Raw genomic sequence first — 19,046 nt, 5'->3', positions numbered from 1 at the left:
ACACTCTGACCAATCCCAGCAAGAGGATGGAAGAGCATGACCAAAGTAAGCAAAAACTAAAATTGATTCAAACGATTCGCTCTTCGAGCTTTGTTCTCTTCTTGTGCACGACCTTAACCAAGAATTTGTTAAAAAAAAAGGTGTAAGTAGATGGACCAATCGCCTCTTTAGACCTCGATTCCTTGCATGGACGAGTTGTGTACGGGGTACGGGGTACTGTAGGCGGAACTTGAACATGAACATGAACATGAACTTCAGTGGGCAGGTTATGATATCCTCCGCTATTGTTGGGTGGATACAGTACAGTGGACATACATGCGGTAGCTGGTCATTAGGTACCCATGATCCTGATTTTACCGGACAGAACCGGGCCATGTACATATGTATGATGCGATGCAACGGCGCCTATTATGCTTGATGTTGGATACATTATCAGCGAAATGGCTATGAAGCTAAAACAGCAACAGCTAAATTGTGTCGAGGTTGATGCGAGGTCGTCAGTGTCAGGGAGACAATCATCGAAATCTAGAGCTGTCCATTTCTTCAGTTTGACGTTTGTCAAGAAGGTATAATGTCGCCACATATTATCTTATAAGGTCTAGGTACGGATACTGCACTCCGTACTTTCTTACTTTATCTGTGAGTTTTTCATCATGGATTCAATATAAATAGGGATGTACACGAGTAAGCACACAGACATTTTCATGCTGGACCAATCTGGATTCGAGGCGCCGGTGACAGAGTGTTGCTGTGGTGCAGGCTTCCCTGCATCGGCGCGGTGGATGGACAAATCATCGTTGTACACACCAGTTGGGCTATAAAGTGGGGCTTGGCTATGATGATGTTTGTTAATTACGAGGCCTGAGATCCTGGAAGGGGGGGAGCCACCTGTTCCATCAGTGGATGGATCTTTTTTTATTTTAGTTATTTGTCTTCTTCTAAATTTTAAAATAAAAATTTAATTCTCGGGTTGTGATATTAGGGTTTTTGTCAATCTTGTCTGGATCTCGAAGGAAGTACATTAGGAGATTGTTTGAGGGATTCGGAAATCTCCTTATGATGGACAGACGACACCCGAGGTTCAAGCTTGTACCGCGGATCCGTAGTACATACTCCCCTTTAACATGCAGATGAAAACCAAGGCAATAGCTACCTGTGAAAATCATCAAGCTCGAAAATTTTCGAACGCTCACATCACTTTACTCCGTACGTGTTCCATCATTCGTCGATCACGCTTGTCTTGTGAGACCATCCGCTTTAGCGTGCCCCTAGTGCTGTCTATGATTATTTCCCATCGGAGCTCCACTTTGCATTGATTCCCACTTTTTTTCTTTCCCATTTTTTCACTATTCGATTGACTCAATACTGTACCTATTCTTTTCGATTTTTTTTAATTAAAGAAAACTCAAAAAATAGAGTAACTCAGAACTAGACATCGCCCTGGCGTCTCCGAACTACAATAGAACCGCCAATGAATCCTATACAATTAGTCTACAGGACAGTCACCCAGCTAATCGATGTATGTACTCTATACCGGTATGTAGTCACCTGAACAAAATTCAGGAACCTAATGGATCCGATCCATAATTCCATTCCATAATTAGGGGGTAAGAGGGAAAGAGTAGCCTTGTTGGTGGGCGGAGACAAATCTCGCAGCCCTGGAGTGGGAACAAACCAATTTCCCGACATTGAAATGAATTTCCTAGTCGTCATCGCCCATTCGTTCACGGCAGAATCCTGTACAATTTCGATGCCCTTGCCGCAGGAGTTCAACGGTGCCCCTTTTTAGGCTTTTGGGGTTTTAGGGTACGCATCTGACGAACTAGGTTAAGGAGGAGGGTAGGAAGGGGGATCTCTTATGAAAAATGAAAACAATTGGAGCCAGTCATCAATAGATTGAGGGGACACAGACATTAGAGGGAGGGAATGACTCTGTCCATCATGGATGCCAACAACGTTTTCAGGAGAGTATCATGATCACGATCCAATTATGCTGGTGCTAGGAGTCGTACATATGTGCCCTGTACTATATAGCCGTGTAACCAGCACAACACTTCCATTTAATTTAATTTACATTTTGAATATTCTAGAATGATGGGTATGTTATGTTTTCAGTCTCAACACATGCAGTATAATGTTAAAGCAATTAAACACTTTTTGAAAGAAAAGAAAAACAGTGTATCCACGGGTCTTCAATTTGTTCCAGCATCTTCTCTCTCCAACCATGGAACCCACCTTCAAATGCTGGAACTCCGTATTGACTTAGGGGTCACTTTTTCAATTTTTCCACTTTCCCCTGTGTTACATAATGTGATTCTCCAATGAACTCGACTTCATCCTTGGCGGGCCACGGTAGATCTAGAAGCGCTCATTGGTCGACACCTCTGACCGGAAAGATTTGTACCTATTGGGCTGCTTATTTTACGCTGCTTATTTTGAATTTTTTTTTTTTTGAATTTATTCTATTTGATTATTTACAGCTACAACTGGAAATTGCAAACCTTCTTGCCCTGGGCCCTGGACCCACCCCACATCATAGCGGGAGCTGGAAAAAAAAGGTGATAGATCAACGGGGTATTCGCTATACTTGTTGTCCCTTTCTCCGCTCGACGGACAGCCTCCGGTAATCTTAATTTTCTGGCTGTTTTGGATTGGAGGAGAGATGTGATTGTTTTGGATTTGCTATACGGGGTTAGGGGGGAATGCAGAGAATTTTTTAGGTAAGTTCCGGGACGGGTTATTGGTGGGGGGTGTCTTTATTGTTAAAGGTGGTAAAGCTTTCCATTTATGATGATACTGTATGATATGATATAATATAATATAACCTGGGCATACCTACATATTCATACTGGGTAGCAAGGGGAAGTATATGCACAAAAGTACTAAGTAGTCTAGACAGCTTCTGCTGTGGATAGTAGAAGTAGGAAGAAGAAAGGCGAGTCAAGTGACCTGTTTCTGTTTCTATTTCTATTTCTATTTCTATTTCTATTTTCTTCCTCATGGATATGGACTTTATGATTTCTTTTCTTTTTCGTCTGTTTCATCTCTTCTTCTATATACGGAGTAAATTGAGATGCGAATAGGATGAACTTCAGACCTCCCGGGCTACTTTGTAGTAAAGTAAAAATAGTTTCGTGTTTATTTCCCCCCTAAATGGAGCTAGGCCAACTGATTGTGATTGTGATTTGATTACATCCACTAGCGCCGGTCCAATCCATGGGAGCAGCTGTCCACTGACCGCATCGTGTTCAAACTGGTTTTGCTTCATACTAAACGCACTAAGGGGTCTAGAAAGTAAGATGATACGCTCGGTTGTTACAGCAGGATCTTGGAGCGATGGAGATCGCGATACGCCCGTGAAGATGATCCTTGGGCAGCTGTTCTTAGCTGGGCCTTTCCCTGTTTATTTCATTTTCTTAATAACTTTTGAATTCTAATTTTTTTTACTTCTTGTGATTTTCCATCATAACGGGGATGCAGCAGGGTCGCGCTAGTGAATATTGTCATTTCTTAAATTTCAATTTTTGCCTTTTGGGGAGAAATAATAATAATAAAATTATATTTGACTTTGAACAATTAACCAGCGCGGATTACTTGCTTTTATTACTTTCCTGGTTGAGTATTCAATGATTCCACTATCCCGGGATTTTATTTATTTATTTTAATTCTGATTATTATAATTGGCAGTGGGGGTGATGGATGGAGACTTGTCAATCCTTTCCTAACCGTCGACCCATAGATCGAGACTGGGTCTCTCTCTTCTTTTTTCCCTCGATTCCCTTTTTTCCTCGGTTCTGCATGGGGTACTGTTTTTCTTCTACTCTTTTCGTCTAAAGACATCTTTCTTCTCTCTTAAAGCTTCTTTCCTAAATCCCTGTAACCCGGGACCTAATAAGGAAAAGCATCCCATCAACCCGCAACCCACCGTACTAGGGAAACTAAAACAGAGAAATCTTCATCCAGAACACGTCAGAGTCATTTGCATTCAAATACGAGGAAATAATTGAGAGAAACACATCATGACTGCTGCGCCGCCGGTGCACCCTGTCCCAGACAGTGGTATGAATGGACCTGCGTCTCTTGCCAATGGTCTACAACGTTACCATCCTATCGCCATGAATCCAAACCCTTCACCTCATCCAGCCATGCCTCCTCCAGAGCAAATGGTTCAGAATCATCATTTCCGTCACTTTGCACCACCTTTATTGCACGATCATCATGCTGGACCCCCGGCTGTACCGCCCACCCCGAGCCCAACCAACATAGAGCAGATCGAACAGCGTCTACGGCAATTGGAACACGAGGAGATGAGCCGGATGGCAGCCCGTACTCATTTGTTGGCGATACGTAAACGGGAAGATGAAGATTTCCGCAGGATGACAGAAAATGCTGAAGCAGAAGAAGAGGTATGGATTTACTCTTATGGGAATTTCATTTCTTGGGTCTATTTTCTGTGGACATTGTGGATGATATACTAATTTCCATGGCAATAGGATCTTCGAAGACAACGCAAACGGATCAAGAGAGAGTCTATGGGCCTGGGACCTAATGGAGCCGCTGATTCGCCTCCTCTGCGACCTACACCACCTCGCCGACTGTCAGAGACCAGTGCAGCTACTACACTCGCCTTTTTCAAGCAACAGAGCCCACCAGAACCACGTCAAACTCCTCTTCCACCTGTATCACAGGCTCAACAAGCTCCTCCTATGCCCCCACCAGCTCATCTTCACCACCCAGCCCATCCTTCTCATCCTCACCACGCACATCAGCAACATCAACCACACCCTTCTCACCAGCAACATCAGCCTCATCCTTCTCATCCTTCTCACCAACCTCACCATCAAACTACACAACCTCAACCTCCCCACCAAGTAGTCCATCACGACTCCATGAACGGCCCAGGATCCATCCGCCGCAAGCAAAAATACACCATCAAAAACGTCGAAGCATGGGGTGAGCGTCACGGACGCCCAGCAGCCCACGACCCCTCAGGCCGAGCTCTCTGGAAGCGCCCATCAGACGGCAGTCTCGTCTACCTAACATGCCCCATCCAAGGTTGTAGCAAATCCGACTTCGTCACCCTCCACGGCTTCATGTGCCACCTAACAAAAAAGCACAAAGACCGCACACTGGGCAGCCAGTCCCGAGCCCTCGAGCTCTGTGGACTCGTATACGATCCCAATTCACCCCTGCCACCCGTCAAAGCCCACCGCGGCTCAACAGAGAGCGCAACACCAATGGACCACGACGGCGAAACAGGCGAAGATTTAGACTCCGACTCTGAAATGGAAGACGAACACTCACCGGAGTCTTACCGGGTTAAGACTGAAATGTCGGATCGCCCTTCAGACGCACACGATATGCCCGCACAACACGATATGTCTCCTGTGCCTAATCATATGTCGAACGGTTTATCAACCAAGCAGTCTATCTCGTCTATTATTGATCGATCCCCTGAACCAGAGACAAGGGAAGCTCTGGCCTCTCTACCACCTTCTGAACCTGTTTCTCAGGGTCCTACACCAACCATCGAGTCAACGGTGCCTGTTAAGCGGAAATTCGAGTACTCACCCGAGAAAGAAAATACAGAGCCGAAGGAAAGGTCTACACCTGAATAATATCGCTGCTATATTTCATTACCTACATATTCTCATCTATCAAACCTAATTCAACACAACATAATCATCTCGATGGTCTTTTACCCTTATATGGGCTTGCATCCATCGTTGGATATCAAAAAAGCGCATTTGCATCATCTCGCCTCGTCTCATCTTCTAGCATTTGCTTTTTGTTTCAGGTGGAACTGAACAGTCAGTTCCATTGACATATTTTCTGCTCTCAAAGCTCTTGTCCGCTTTCAATACCCTATTGTTTCAGCTGGGTGGCTTGACGCTCCGGTTTGTTATCGTTAGCCGCAACGCCCTATTAGATTCGCGGATGCTTGTCCATAATTTGCATGTTTAGCGTATTGTGAATAATAAATTCAGTGATCTGGACCCTGGATCTAGACTGTGTCTAATGCTAAGCTTGGCTTTTTATCTGAAACGTAAATGCCCCTGCATGAGCAATAGTACGATTGATAAGATGCCGTTTCTTGATGTATCACTTCTATTCTAAGGTTGATATATTACCTCCAAGACATTAATTCCAGTTTCTATTGCCAATAAACCCCCATGGTGGTCGCCGAGCCAGGGATACAGCCTGAGATATCTAGCCATGACACAAAGTAGTAGTCAACTTCAAGTTGATGTGCATACCTCCTCACATCCACTCTTAAATTCGGTTTATGTACTTGGAAATTTACGCTCACTATATACATCATCTCAACCCACTGAGATGAACTGATGCTGAAACTCGAATCAACTGTACAAGTCACAACCTCACTCTCGAAGTAAAATCATGTGCACCAAATACCCCGTACCGACCTTTAACCCATCCCCAAGGATCTCATCACTCACCCTCCATACCCGAAACTCTCTCAGCGTCTCCTTCAACCATGCATCAAACACCTCCGGTGCCCGTTGCTGCTGCGCAACCAAACAAACCGTCGGTTTCCGATCACCAGGTTCAGATTCAGGATTATAAGCTGGACGCAATCGACAGATCTCAGCACAAGTGCGTACGAAAGGCGTTACAAGCGCATCATTATAGATACAATCACAGGAAAGAATCAGATCAAAGCCTTTATCTTCTTCGTCGATTCCATGACGCTGTATCCCTTCATCCCCTTCTATACACCCCTTTAGAAAGGACGGTTGATCTGTTTCCCAGTCTAACGTCGTGAACGTAACATTGGAGGAAGGTGCAGATGCAGATGTAGATGATTTAGACGCCTTCTTCGCTTTACTAGCACCCTTTACTTTCTTCTTTGACGTAGCTGCGGCTGTGTTATTTGCAGATATGTTTTCGTCAATATTTGTCCGGAAATATCGACGGACATATTCCTGGTCTGTAGCAATGTAGTGCTGAATGGATGGGGAGAGAGCAAGTGGGATTAGGGCCGAGATACCGCATCCTAGCTCTGTGATGATGGATTCGTGGGTTAGGAAGGAAGAGGTCCAGAGGGGGTTATCGGGGGAGGAGATCCATTCTGCGAAGAGAGGTGTGATTTTCCATAATACTGATGATGTTAGTATACATAGTTCAATAGTTCAGTATAGCTCGAAAAAACAAAAAATGCTTATAGATTGCGTGATAACATAGATGAGTGCTGAGTGTCCTGAAAATGGTCTCCCGTCGCTCCAATAATAAGGCAAATAAGGCAGGTGTAAGGTCAGATAACGCCTTCAGAGACGAACAGGTTACCAGAATGAACCAGCCTCGCCTTTCCTTCAAATCAAAGGCCAGAACACGGAAGCAGAGCCTCGGCTTGCCCATTGTACCGTACCTGGACCGAGACAAACTGCGGGGATAATGCACGGACACGAAGCGGGGAGTGGGCGAAAAACTCAGATAGACATTAATTATGTCTAGATCTGCACAAAAGATAAAAGCAATAAAAATTAAAGAAGAAAAAACTTACCGGCGCCTGTCGTCCCCCCAGCGCGAGACGAGGAGAGTAAAGTTGGAGATTGGTGGATGGTGTATTCGTTGCCACGGATCGACACCTCAACTGCGGCTGCGCGGGAATCTAAGAAGCCCAAATTGGTAGTGGGGATATCCTGGGCGAAGAGAAGGAAGGATTCTAAACCGCGCTTGGGCCGTGAGCAGGGCGGGACTCGAAATTAGGAAATGCAGTAACTTCTGAGCTTACCCTCTTCGACGTCGGTGACTTCCTCCCCTATTGAGAGGAGGGAGGGAATGGTGGAAGACATAAAGACTCGAATGGAGCATGAGTCTAAGCTCCGTGTTTATCCGCGAACAATGAAGTTGTTGCTGTGGAGATCACGTGGATGGCCAAGATAATTGAAGTCTGTGCAGATGGAGTATACGGTCTTGTACGGAAGCACGGAGTACTTGGATGAAGCATCTCCAGTATCAAGACTGTGATTGGACTCGGTGTCCCCACATCATCGTTGGGTCCCAACAAATGAAGAAAAGAGTAATTGATCTGCGGGATAAACTACAGAAATCTTATACGAAGCATAGCACGGTGCATCATAATACCGCGGCATCACGCTAAATACGAGAGAGAATACCAATTTGCAAGCTGTATTGCGTTAATTTAGGATTAAAATGGATCCTTCTTTGTAGCTCTATCCTTACTGTAATATCTTTGAATCCTGCTAGCCCTGAAGACGTGCGTCATTCTGCGGGAGAGACGACCCAGCCACATCATATAATCGGATGGAACAGCTTCTCTCTCTTCTTTGCCAAGGATTTATGAGGTGGCTTGTACTTTGTTCATAATATAAAGTCGGATTAAGAGGTAAGGTTTTCCTTTTGGAGATACGTGGTATGGTGTACCTCTAGGCACGCTAGAGCTTTGCCGACCAAGCTTCCCTTGTTTTTCCCGGACCAACACAAGACCGCCCCCCTCGGAGCAACACTAACGTCACTTTCGTCCAGCGTATCAAATTTTCTCCAACTTGAACTTGCGCCACCTCTTTGTTTCCATTTAACGCATATATCCTCGCTTTCTTCGAGTCCCTTACACTCACCATGTCGAAGCGCGAGGCACACATCCAGCCTCGGATGGTGAAGAAGGGCCCCTTCTCCGTCGAGGCACCCGGCTACGAACCAGTCCAGGGCGAGACCATTCCCCGCCGACACCCAGCAGCCAAAGACGGCCTCATCCTTCGCCCAGCAGAGGATGTTTCCACCACATACGAGAACTTCCGCCGCTCCGCTCGGGTATTCGGTAACGCCAAAGCGGTCGCCAGTCGCAAACTGATCAAGACCCATGTCGAGAATAAGAAGGTTAAGAAGATGGTCGATGGTGTGGAGCAGGAGGTCGAGAAGCAGTGGACATACTTTGAGTTGAGCGGATACACATACAAGTCTTTCTTAGAGTATGAGCAGCTGTGTCTGCAGCTCGGCGCTGGTCTGCGCAAGCTCGGTCTCGAGAAGGATAACCGTATTCACCTGTACGGCGCCACAAGCGCACACTGGCTGGCCATGTCGCACGGTGCTGCATCGCAGTCCATTACAATTGTCACTGCCTACGATACTCTGGGTGAGGAGGGTCTGAAGCACTCTCTGAAGCAAACTGCTAGTGATGCTATCTTCCTGGACCCTGCTCTGATCAAATCGCTCCTTAAAGTTCTGGGAGACATCCCTTCGATCAAGCGCATTATCTATAACACCGATAACGAGGTTAAGCAGGAGGATTTGGACAAGCTGAAGAGCGATTTCAGCCACATCGAGGTGTTGAGCATTGAGGACCTTCGCAAGTCTGGCGAGGAGAACCCTGTGGACCCTGTGCCACCTACCCCCGAGGACCTTTGCTGTATTATGTACACGTCTGGCTCAACGGGCGCACCAAAGGGTGTCTCTTTGACTCACGCCAACGTTATTGCCGCCACCGCCGGTGTTAACCAGGTCGTCGGGCCTTACATCGACACCAGCGATTCTCTTCTTACATACCTTCCTCAGGCTCACATTCTGGAGTTCATGTTTGAGAACCTTTGCTTGTACTGGGGTGGTACCATGGGATACGGTAACCCTAAGACACTATCCGATGTCTCTGTGCGCAACTGCAAGGGTGATATTCGCGAATTCAAGCCTACTATTCTAGTCGGTGTTCCAGCTGTCTGGGAGACTGTTAAGAAGGGTGTTCTCAACAACCTCGGCAAGACCAGCTTCATCATCAAGGGTATGTTCTGGGGTGCTATGGCTGCCAAGACCTTCCTCTTGAACAACGGTGTCCCCGGCGCAAACTTCGGTGCTGGAATCCTTGACGCGGTTGTCTTCAAGAAGCTCAAGGAGGCCACCGGTGGTCGTCTCCGTATCCTGATGAACGGTGGTGGTCCCATCTCCAAGGAAACCCAGAAGTTCCTCTCTATGGCCATTGCCCCCATGATTGGTGGTTACGGTTTGACCGAGACCGCTGCTATGGGTGCTCTGAACGACCCTATGGCATGGAACCCCGAGGCTTTAGGTGACATTCCCGCCTCAATTGAGGTCAAGCTCGTCGACTTCCCCGATGCCGGCTACTTCACCAAGAACACTCCTCCCCAGGGAGAAATCTTCATCCGCGGTGGCAGTGTGACATCCGGCTATTTCGACAACGAGGAGGAGACCAAGGCTGCATTGACCGAGGACGGCTGGTTTATGACTGGTGACATTGGTGAATTCGACTCCCACGGCCACCTGAGCATCATCGACCGTAAGAAGAACCTGGTCAAGACTCAGAACGGCGAGTACATTGCACTGGAGAAGCTCGAGTCGGTCTACCGCTCATGTCCCGTTGTTGGTAACATTTGCGTCTACGCTGCTGAAGATCAGGACAAGCCAATTGCTATCATTGTCCCCGTTGAAGTTGCTCTGAAGAAGATTGCCAGCGAGAACGGAGTTAATGGTGACACCCTTGAGACCCTTGTGCACGATGAGAAGATCCAACGTCTTGTTCTTCAACAACTCCAGAGTTCTGGCCGTGCTGGAGGTCTGAAGGGTATTGAGATTGTCAGTGGTGTTGTTTTGTCTGATGAGGAGTGGACCCCTCAAAACGTAAGTTCTTGATCTACTGAGATGCGATGAAATAAAATAAAAGCATACTAATATCATCTCTAGGGTTTCATGACTGCCGCCCAGAAGTTGCAGCGCAAGAAGATCGTTGACCAGTACAAGTCTCAGGTTGACAAGGCGTACGGCAAGAAATAAACTCTTGTTTAAAAAGACGGAACATATTGTTACATTTATTTCGATTTGCTTGGGCATCTATTTCGTTTGTCCTGTTTTTTTTGTCTCGCCCATGATTCAGACGAGCTAAGTAATGAATGCGGATATGATTGCTTACACTTATACATTCCCATACTGTAAACCAAAAATTATTCTAAGATCCTCTATCTAGAAATCTTCGCACCATTACATGAAGTAGCAACTTTCTTTACTATATCACACATAACCTCGAACCCTGCCACCCAAAGTCCCAAGCAAATCAAAGTACATGAACCACAGTTACACCATACCCACAAAAGCACCAAACCAACCCACCGCGTGGTACATGTACCTGACAGGAACATCCACCAGGCACAGGAACCAAACTTGAACCTCCAACTATTCTATATCCAAAAGCGGTTAGACCGCCCGGCACGTGATATCCGCGGAGCTCTCAACTCTTGCTTCATTCAAGTTTCTGTCTTCAAGATTCCAATCAAATCATACAGAACAGATCGCACTCAAAATGTCTCTTTGGAGGTACGTTAAAGGTCCAATAAAACCCCGATATTTACGATGTGTATACTAACAACGGGACCCTTAGTACCTACCGCGGCTTAACCCCGAAAACACGCGCGCTTTTCGGCGTCGGCGTAATGGCATGGGCTACCATTGGATTGTGGACTTCGCCTAAAGTTGAGGATGCGCTTGGGATGCACGCTTCAAAGGAGGAGCAGGAGGCACTGGATCGCCAGCTTGCCGTGCGGATATCGAGAGCTGGACGCGAAGATAACAAGGATGAGACCAATTAAGATTGAAATAGTGTTCTTTTCTTATTTTTCTTCTCGAGTACGGCCTTACCCAAACTGCAGGGGGTATGGTACCTTGTCTGGATATTCAAATTGGATTCATATTCATTCGTGGTCTAGCAGAGCCATACTGCAGCCTCGCCGGTACGCAAAACGAAAACGACGTCAACATACCGCGGACATATACGCTCAGACCGCAAAGCTTCGGCCGGTTCAACGCAGATACAATCATCTCCGTCATGCTATATCGTATCCATGACCATGTTGACATTTTGTCTTATACTTTGCATGAAGTCTGTGCTGGCGCATGAAGACCATCCCCGACAAACTGAAGCTCATCCATCCATTAATGATCGCCACTCCCGTTAGTTGATTCAGGAAATCATGACAATGCTGTGCTGTTTCCAGTCCGGAAACCATTTCTTGGCAGAAGAGCAGGTGGTGTGGCCAGTCCAGATCGCGATTTAGCTGGTCAAAGCTGTAAGAAGCCAATGACGACACATTTTATTCTCCGGGCTTGATGGGGTCGGAATTGAGATGCGGTTGCGAGCCGCAGGCTTGCTGGTTTGCTGTCTCAAGTAGTCGGTAGCCAGTATGCTGATTCTGAGCTGATGTTGGTGGAGTGATTGGTTGGTTGTGTTGTGTTGTGCTGTACTCAATGCACGTTGGCAATTGTCTTATATTGTCTCGACGGTACTCTGATACTTCTGTTCTATCCGGGCTATACCGACCATCACTGAATAGGTACCCTTGTTCTTCCCGATCAGTACCTATGTACCTGGTAACTACCTATCCAGACTAGAGATATACCACGCTTTCTAAGCCCTAGGTACCTAGCAAATGCATGTTACCGCTACCAAGCTTTAGCCTGTCCCGCTCATGCACCGTATATTGAAGATCATATCTGGACTACTTATTCCATTTCCATTTTACCCCGACACCCGAGTCCGAACTGCAATCCAACTCCCCGAACAACACTCTCACGTGCCATTCAAGGGTCGAAATTCCCATACCCTTTTGTAAAGCTATCGGGTCTCTTAGAGCGGATCAGGGGAGATTGGTACAACCTATAACTCAGAGGCCGTTGATGTGGCACATCGGAGAAATCCACCTTCCGCCGTGGATGGTGATGAGTGACCGGTTGGTATTGCATCAAGCTAGGACCTCTATATTGAAAGGTTAGATCGGACAGATAAAAATTCACGATGCTGTATCCGAACGTGTCCACGGGTTTTTGGTTTAGATCTCATCGACTGGGCTGGATCCATGAAAGTGAAAGTGATTGTGATTGTGATTGACTTGGGCATAAGGGCTGATACATAACGAGAGTATGTATCCTTGTTTGATCTGCATTGGATAGTGGAATATTGGAAATAAGTGCTTAAATAGTAGGTAGTTTAATGCAGCCCATAAAGTATTATGTATAATGATTTATGTGGTACTAGACAAAGTATATTGCAGAAAATGACTAGCGCCCCAATGGCAACTTCCTCGGAATGAGCCGCCTACTCAAGCTTACAACCTTTGAAGGCTATAGAAACAGACTGTTGAGATCCCCTACAGTTATTACAGCAATCAAGATCCTAGTCACCCATGATTCTGTCCGGGAAGATAAATTACGCACAAAATGTTTCTGTAGCACCGACAACCCAGGGTCCAAGTGTGTCTTAAACAAGACCCTATGCATATGCTCTGTTGAACTAGGATCAGTAGTTCAATAGTTCAATTAACACGATTCAGATCAAGGAACTTACAATCCAAGGATCAGAACTTGTAATAAAAACAAAAAACAAAAAAATCCTTGATTGATAAGGGACAATGCGGTTATAGATCCAATTTCAAGCCACGTAAAGGGAAAAAGCAAAGGAAAAAAAAACCAAAATAACACCAATGAGCAGATTATGATTGCATACATATGCATATTCCAAATATATTCCAAATCCCATTCCATCAGATTATGATACTTACCCCGATTTGATCGGATCGTTAGGCGCCTGAAACCTGCCGTGAAACCACAACCCCATGTCAACCCCTCGTGAGTCCAAACACCTAACAAGGCTGAGCCATCGGCAATACCCAGGTAAACTAGGCATCTATGATCTCTATATCCGATGATTTGGACTAAGACGTCCCGTGCTGCACATGCAAATATGCACCTGTAGATATGAGCACGGGCATGGGGCTCTGACCTTTCGGCCGGAGTTCTTGTGCAACACTGGTGTTTAGGGTGGGTGAACCCTGCCCAGATGCACAGAATCAGGTTATTTCATTTGATTTGATTTTGATCTTGAAAGGTTCAGGCTCAAGCTCCAAATTCCAAGGCAGTTTTGATTTTGATTCTTGTTTTGTTTCCAATGACCTATTTCCTATTGCCACCTACACCTGCCACATTTTCACATGTGGATGTACATAGATTAAAATCAGAATTAGGAAAGGCTAAGAGAGACAAACCTTGACGGAAGTGATTAAGTCTTTCCCCAAAGTTATATACAAAAGTACGAACCAATCTTGAACTACTATCGCCTTGTGATTGTGATGGTGTATACTCCTTAGAGACGGTATTTCGTCAATGAGAGATATTTTGCTTGCGATAGACTACCTAGATGAGGTCATTAAGTTGGTACTTCATTCAAAGTACACAGTTGTATACGAAGAAATACATGGAAAGGAAAACTTTCCATCCACACCAGACCAGATGAGGTTCTCACTAGCTCGCATCGCAGGACCAGGACCCTGGTCCATAAACCGGGAACTATAGCCTAGACAAAAAACGTACCAACATGAGGACGTAGCAGGGGGCGCTGAGCACCGGAACTTGCCGAGCCGCAGGAAGCCAGAATCACGAGAGAGGCTAGCCAAATAGCGTGTGATACATGGTATGCAGTCTATGTCTATGTTTTTCTTGGCATTTGATGACTCAAGACATCAACTTGAAGTAGAGTAGGCAGATTTAGGGTCATGTTTTGACATACATCTAGTAGACTAGTAATGGCCTAAGGTAGCCCGCATATGTCTTACCTATGAAATAAGAATTAAAAACTTGAATTCATATCTATGCTTATCATAAAAACGTATTCCTTCACCCACACTAGTAGTGCCTCGCCACTGGCGCCCGGCCCCAGTCCTGCATGAATTCGTAATAGCCGCAACTGGGCTGAGCTGAGACGCAATAAATCACCTGCGCACGCACCGTCGATCCGATGGCGATCAGGGCACGGGATCTACACTATTCACATCCTCCACTGGGCAGGACCTGTAAATATCAGTGACGATAACAGTGCGCCCTAATACACCCTGAATAAGCAAGAGAAAGCAAAATTAGGGTTTACTCACGACCGTAATAGTGATGCTAATCCGGTACCTATTCAAATCAGTATACTAAGCCGTCCTTACATAGATCTAGTTAATCCGTTCTTCATACTCCACAATCAATACCCCATACATGTACATCCATGGATTCATCACTCCATGTTCCATGCCCTGTTATACCCCGTACATACCTGGACGCCGTATACATCAACTCCAGTCTACTCCGCATGATCCTTCACCAAAAACTCCACATCTAACCCTTGCTGCCTGGAAATTACCAAATAAGCAGAAACATCATCCTACCTAAAGAAGATATTGCTAAACAAACTGATTGGCTACCTATTTATCCCAGAAGTGCATGTTGACTTTCCTCCAACCAACCTCGTTAAACGGACGAAGCAACTTACATAAACGCCACCAGCCCTTAATATGCTCAACCTTGCAACTTCCCCTCCATGGCCCTGTCCGCTGACTACCCCGGGCTTCTATGCGCATACAGTCATAGCCTGATACGGGACACGGTGCCGAGTGGCAATGATAGCCTTCTATTATATTCTGAAACTAGATCAAAACCAAATACGAAATTAAAATAAACATAAATCTAAAGAAGAAGGAGGAAGCTTGCGCCCTGTTGCATCAGCCTTTCAGCCTTTCAGCATGTCTGATGTATGTATGGATGTATTTAAAGATCCGGACCCACTCGTAGTATGATGTATGTACTAGTATTTCACCAATAAGACAAAATAAACATCTGGATAGGTCTAAGCTCTACATCGTAGTCTCAGAAGATGTTCCATTGAAACTGGACTGAGAGATTCCTGTACTTATCTGCATCACCCTGGTAAAATGGGCAACTGGACCAGGACCGCAGCAAATAACGCTTCCTGACGGGCTACGCGAATCGGGGAATTGCGGCGGTACTATGGGAGTGTGCAGGCAAACACATGTAGATGGGAAACTCAACACCTAACTAGGTATTCAGTATGTAAGTAGGTATTCGTTTGTTTTATTTTCAATATTAATTTTAGATAGAGTATGTAATAAGTATGGGTAGTTATGATACTCCAGAACCTTGAATAAATGGAAGGCTGGTAATGACATTCTGTATGCTCTCCTTTTAGAAGGTAGGAACACATGACAAGAAGTTAAAAAATAAAAAAGGAAATCATGAAAAGGTTGACGTAGATGAATGAGTTGAATTGGAGCGTGATGCTCCAATTGTTAACTCTTGGTGATGAGCACTGCCCCATTTCCCGATTGAGAAACTAGACAGGCAGGACAAAAAGGTGGTGTAGGGTTGAATGAAGAGAAGAATCCGAAGTTCCCAAGGAGAAGAAATAGTTCATAAAACATGAAAACAAAAAAAGTAAAATCAATGGTGATCAGACAAGGAAGAAATTCAAAAAAGGGCCGTAAAATCGTCTCCCGCGCCGTTCTGCACCGCTCCGTAAGCCACTCCCCATTTCCCAATTCTGCAAAAATGAAATCCCTCGAACCCCGAATAGAACCAAGTAAATCGTAAAATGATCATAGAGAGATGACATCAAAAACAAAGGGAAAGAAGAATAAAAAGGCAAAAACAAAGAACCCCAAAGGACACCTCAGGTGCATAGGCTATGCGAGTTCTGAATTGGATCATAACGGCCATAGGTCGAGTAAACTGGGTCGTAACCTCCCGTACTAGAACGATGGTGCGGAACACCAGCAAACACTGAGTCTTGATAAGGGTCGGTTTTCAGCGTATCCATCGGGTCCATAGTATCATTAATCATGGAGTAGTCAAAGCCGGAAGAAGACGATGACGAAACAAGAGGACTATCGCTCAAAGGAGAGTGCTCCGCAGTAGGTATTTGACGATAATCCGTTCTTCCATACGGAAGTGAACCACGGTGGGCAGAGTCGTACATCAGAAGATGTGAACGTGCGGACGGTCCCATTGCATGAGGCAAACCACCATTCCCATCCCCGGCACTTCCATCGGGTCCCATGCTCGCTGTACTGTCACGCCGTCCGTCCTTGTAATGACCTGGAGAACGGCCCCGTACAACCATCCGGTGTGAGTGGCGGCGGGCAATGATAATCGGCTCAAATTCCCCAGTCACTGGATCCGAGACTTCTGCATGAAGCTCCACCACGAGGTTGTAGTATTGCTGCTGGGCGCGGCGCTTGCCGTTATTAGCGGTTGCTTTCTGAAACTGGATTCGCTCGAACATAGTCGATGTGGGGGGCTGACAGGGCTGAGGCGCGCCCGAGAATGACGAATGGTAATCCAGAGACTGCGAGTTGAGGGAGAAGGTGGAGTGTGTGCCATTTCCGGTTGTGCCTGCAGCCAGGGAAGGGGGTGGCGAAGGCTGCAAAGCTACTGGGCCTGGTTTTCGTTCTGATTGCTTGTCACGCTTTGGTGTGTGTTGGACAAGTTCTCGTGTGTCTCCGTATTGTTCATTTACAATTGCTGAAATGGACATTTGAAATCCTCTGATTGGTGCTAGATGGCCATTTTCGTGTCGAACGTAAAGAGGTACGGTTGCAGGCCATGGTGCGAGAGTAAAGCTGCAAGTTACGGCGAAGTAATTGCGGCGGTAGCATGTCCATTTACCGTCAGATGCGAAAAAGCCTCGACCGATCTTTGCGTGAATCTCGGGTTTGACAATTGTCTGGTTACCGCCATAATCGGCCACGATGGACTCGAGGATATTAGTCTCGTCAAATGGTGGGGCTTCGACTTGTGCTGGAGATCGCTGTGGGGTTTCTACCATAGGCTGCTGGAACATGGTCTGTGAGCGATCAAAACCCCCCTCTAGGGCTCGAGGAGCACTGGGATACGAGTGAGAGCGGGAAACATCATTCACTCCCGCCAAGGGCAGCCCTATGCCTCGGGGTAAGGCATAAGATGAGGAATAGGCGTTATTCCGTCCCATTAGAGCCGGAATAGAACTGACGCCATGAGATGGCGCTTGCATTGTGGTTGACATGCCAACTGGAGGTTGTCTAAATGTACACAAGTTGACCTCATCAGTCTCTCTTCTTGATTTACCTGCTGACTTTCTGGAATGGAGAAGATACTCACAGTGATAGACCACGTCGGAACTCTGTCATGCGGTCAAATGGGTGTTGTTGCTGAGACAGGTAAGGGAAGAGAGGGCCAGAGGTTGGTGAGAAGGAATCTATTAAATAGCACGTCGGATCAGCGCCGGGGCCAACGTCTAAGTTGCCACTGAAGGGAAAAGCCATACCGGAGCCTGAATCAGGAGGTGTCATAGCAAGAGCAGAAGAGCCGGGATAACTGGGACATAAAATCCTTTTAGCATGTCCACATCACCACCAATTCATAGCAAGCAACTTCAGTGGACTGAAGAAGCATGAAATCATAAAACCAAGGGCATCCGAGCGCAAAGCAGCCACTATGACTGCAACGCAATACAAATAAAAGTAAAAAACAAAGAGGGTAAGGGTTCAAAAAAAAAGACAGAATAAAAATCGAAAAATCAAAAACCAAATCCAGAAAAGTTAAAACCAGGGTAAACGCAAGAGAAGCTGGTAATGGCAAAAAGAAACCCAACGAAGATACGAGACAAGACGAGTTCCAGGTAAGAAAGAACCAAGAAAGGAAAACAGAATAAAACAGAATGAAATAAAAAACATCGGAAGAAATGCATGCGCGCAGCGGATCGGTATGGAAGGTACCGAACCAGCCTAGTTTAAAGTACAAGCTGCCCGGACCCGGAGGAAGCGCAGCAGACAAGGGGTCGAGAGACTGCCCAAGTGGAGCGAGCAGCCTGAATTAAAAGAAGGAAAAAATAACTTACTGTAAGTCTTGCATCGTCTGCTGTGCGTGGTACCGCACGCCGTTGGTGACAGGCATGGAGGCGAGGCCTCCGACTCGCTGGTTGTCGTCCTCGTCGGTTGGAAACCCTGTCACATGAGAGTTGATATAATCGCCATCTGTAGTGACCGGGCAGTCCATGGGAAAGGATTCGGGGAGAAGGGCTGAAAAGAAAGGGTAAGTTGAATACCAGTGTTCATTTACAAAACTAGTCATGATATTGAACCGACTGCCTCATAGAATGACGAAGAACAGGGTAAGAAAGGAAAGGCAAAAAATGAGTGACTTACAAGGATTCATTTTCAACTAAATGATGGCAGGTGGCTCAAAGACCCTGAGGAATGGCT

General features: G+C 46.1%; 5 protein-coding genes across 5 annotated transcripts; 3 read left to right on the top strand and 2 right to left on the bottom strand.

The window, feature by feature from the left end:
* Positions 1–4,019: 4,019 nt before the first annotated feature.
* Positions 4,020–5,618, top strand: N7478_007069 (uncharacterized protein; the record flags this gene model as incomplete). Its single annotated transcript, XM_056923283.1, has 2 exons — positions 4,020–4,406; positions 4,494–5,618. The coding sequence occupies 2 exons, from the start codon at positions 4,020–4,022 to the stop codon at positions 5,616–5,618; spliced, it is 1,512 nt and encodes a 503-aa protein (XP_056781320.1).
* Positions 5,619–6,380: 762 nt separating this feature from the next.
* On the bottom strand, positions 6,381–7,814 carry N7478_007068 (S-adenosylmethionine-dependent methyltransferase; the record flags this gene model as incomplete). Its single annotated transcript, XM_056923282.1, has 3 exons — positions 6,381–7,120; positions 7,523–7,684; positions 7,754–7,814. 3 exons carry the CDS (start codon positions 7,812–7,814, stop codon positions 6,381–6,383), a joined length of 963 nt encoding a protein of 320 aa, XP_056781319.1.
* A 787-nt stretch (positions 7,815–8,601) lies between these two features.
* faa4 (long-chain fatty acid-CoA ligase FAA1) lies at positions 8,602–10,761 on the top strand (the record flags this gene model as incomplete). Its single annotated transcript, XM_056923281.1, has 2 exons — positions 8,602–10,608; positions 10,672–10,761. 2 exons carry the CDS (start codon positions 8,602–8,604, stop codon positions 10,759–10,761), a joined length of 2,097 nt encoding a protein of 698 aa, XP_056781318.1.
* A 523-nt stretch (positions 10,762–11,284) lies between these two features.
* N7478_007066 (uncharacterized protein) lies at positions 11,285–11,570 on the top strand (the record flags this gene model as incomplete). The annotated part of the gene is made up of 2 exons (XM_056923280.1): positions 11,285–11,298; positions 11,363–11,570. The coding sequence occupies 2 exons, from the start codon at positions 11,285–11,287 to the stop codon at positions 11,568–11,570; spliced, it is 222 nt and encodes a 73-aa protein (XP_056781317.1).
* A 4,907-nt stretch (positions 11,571–16,477) lies between these two features.
* Positions 16,478–18,840, bottom strand: N7478_007065 (uncharacterized protein; the record flags this gene model as incomplete). Its single annotated transcript, XM_056923279.1, has 3 exons — positions 16,478–17,864; positions 17,944–18,159; positions 18,683–18,840. 3 exons carry the CDS (start codon positions 18,838–18,840, stop codon positions 16,478–16,480), a joined length of 1,761 nt encoding a protein of 586 aa, XP_056781316.1.
* Between the last annotated feature and the right edge of the window lie 206 nt (positions 18,841–19,046).

The sequence above is a fragment of the Penicillium angulare genome, assembly GCF_028827245.1.
Source record: "Penicillium angulare strain IBT 27051 chromosome Unknown utg000004l_segment0_segment0, whole genome shotgun sequence".
In the NCBI taxonomy this organism is placed as follows: domain Eukaryota; kingdom Fungi; phylum Ascomycota; class Eurotiomycetes; order Eurotiales; family Aspergillaceae; genus Penicillium; species Penicillium angulare.
This window is presented reverse-complemented; position numbering and strand designations above follow the sequence as displayed.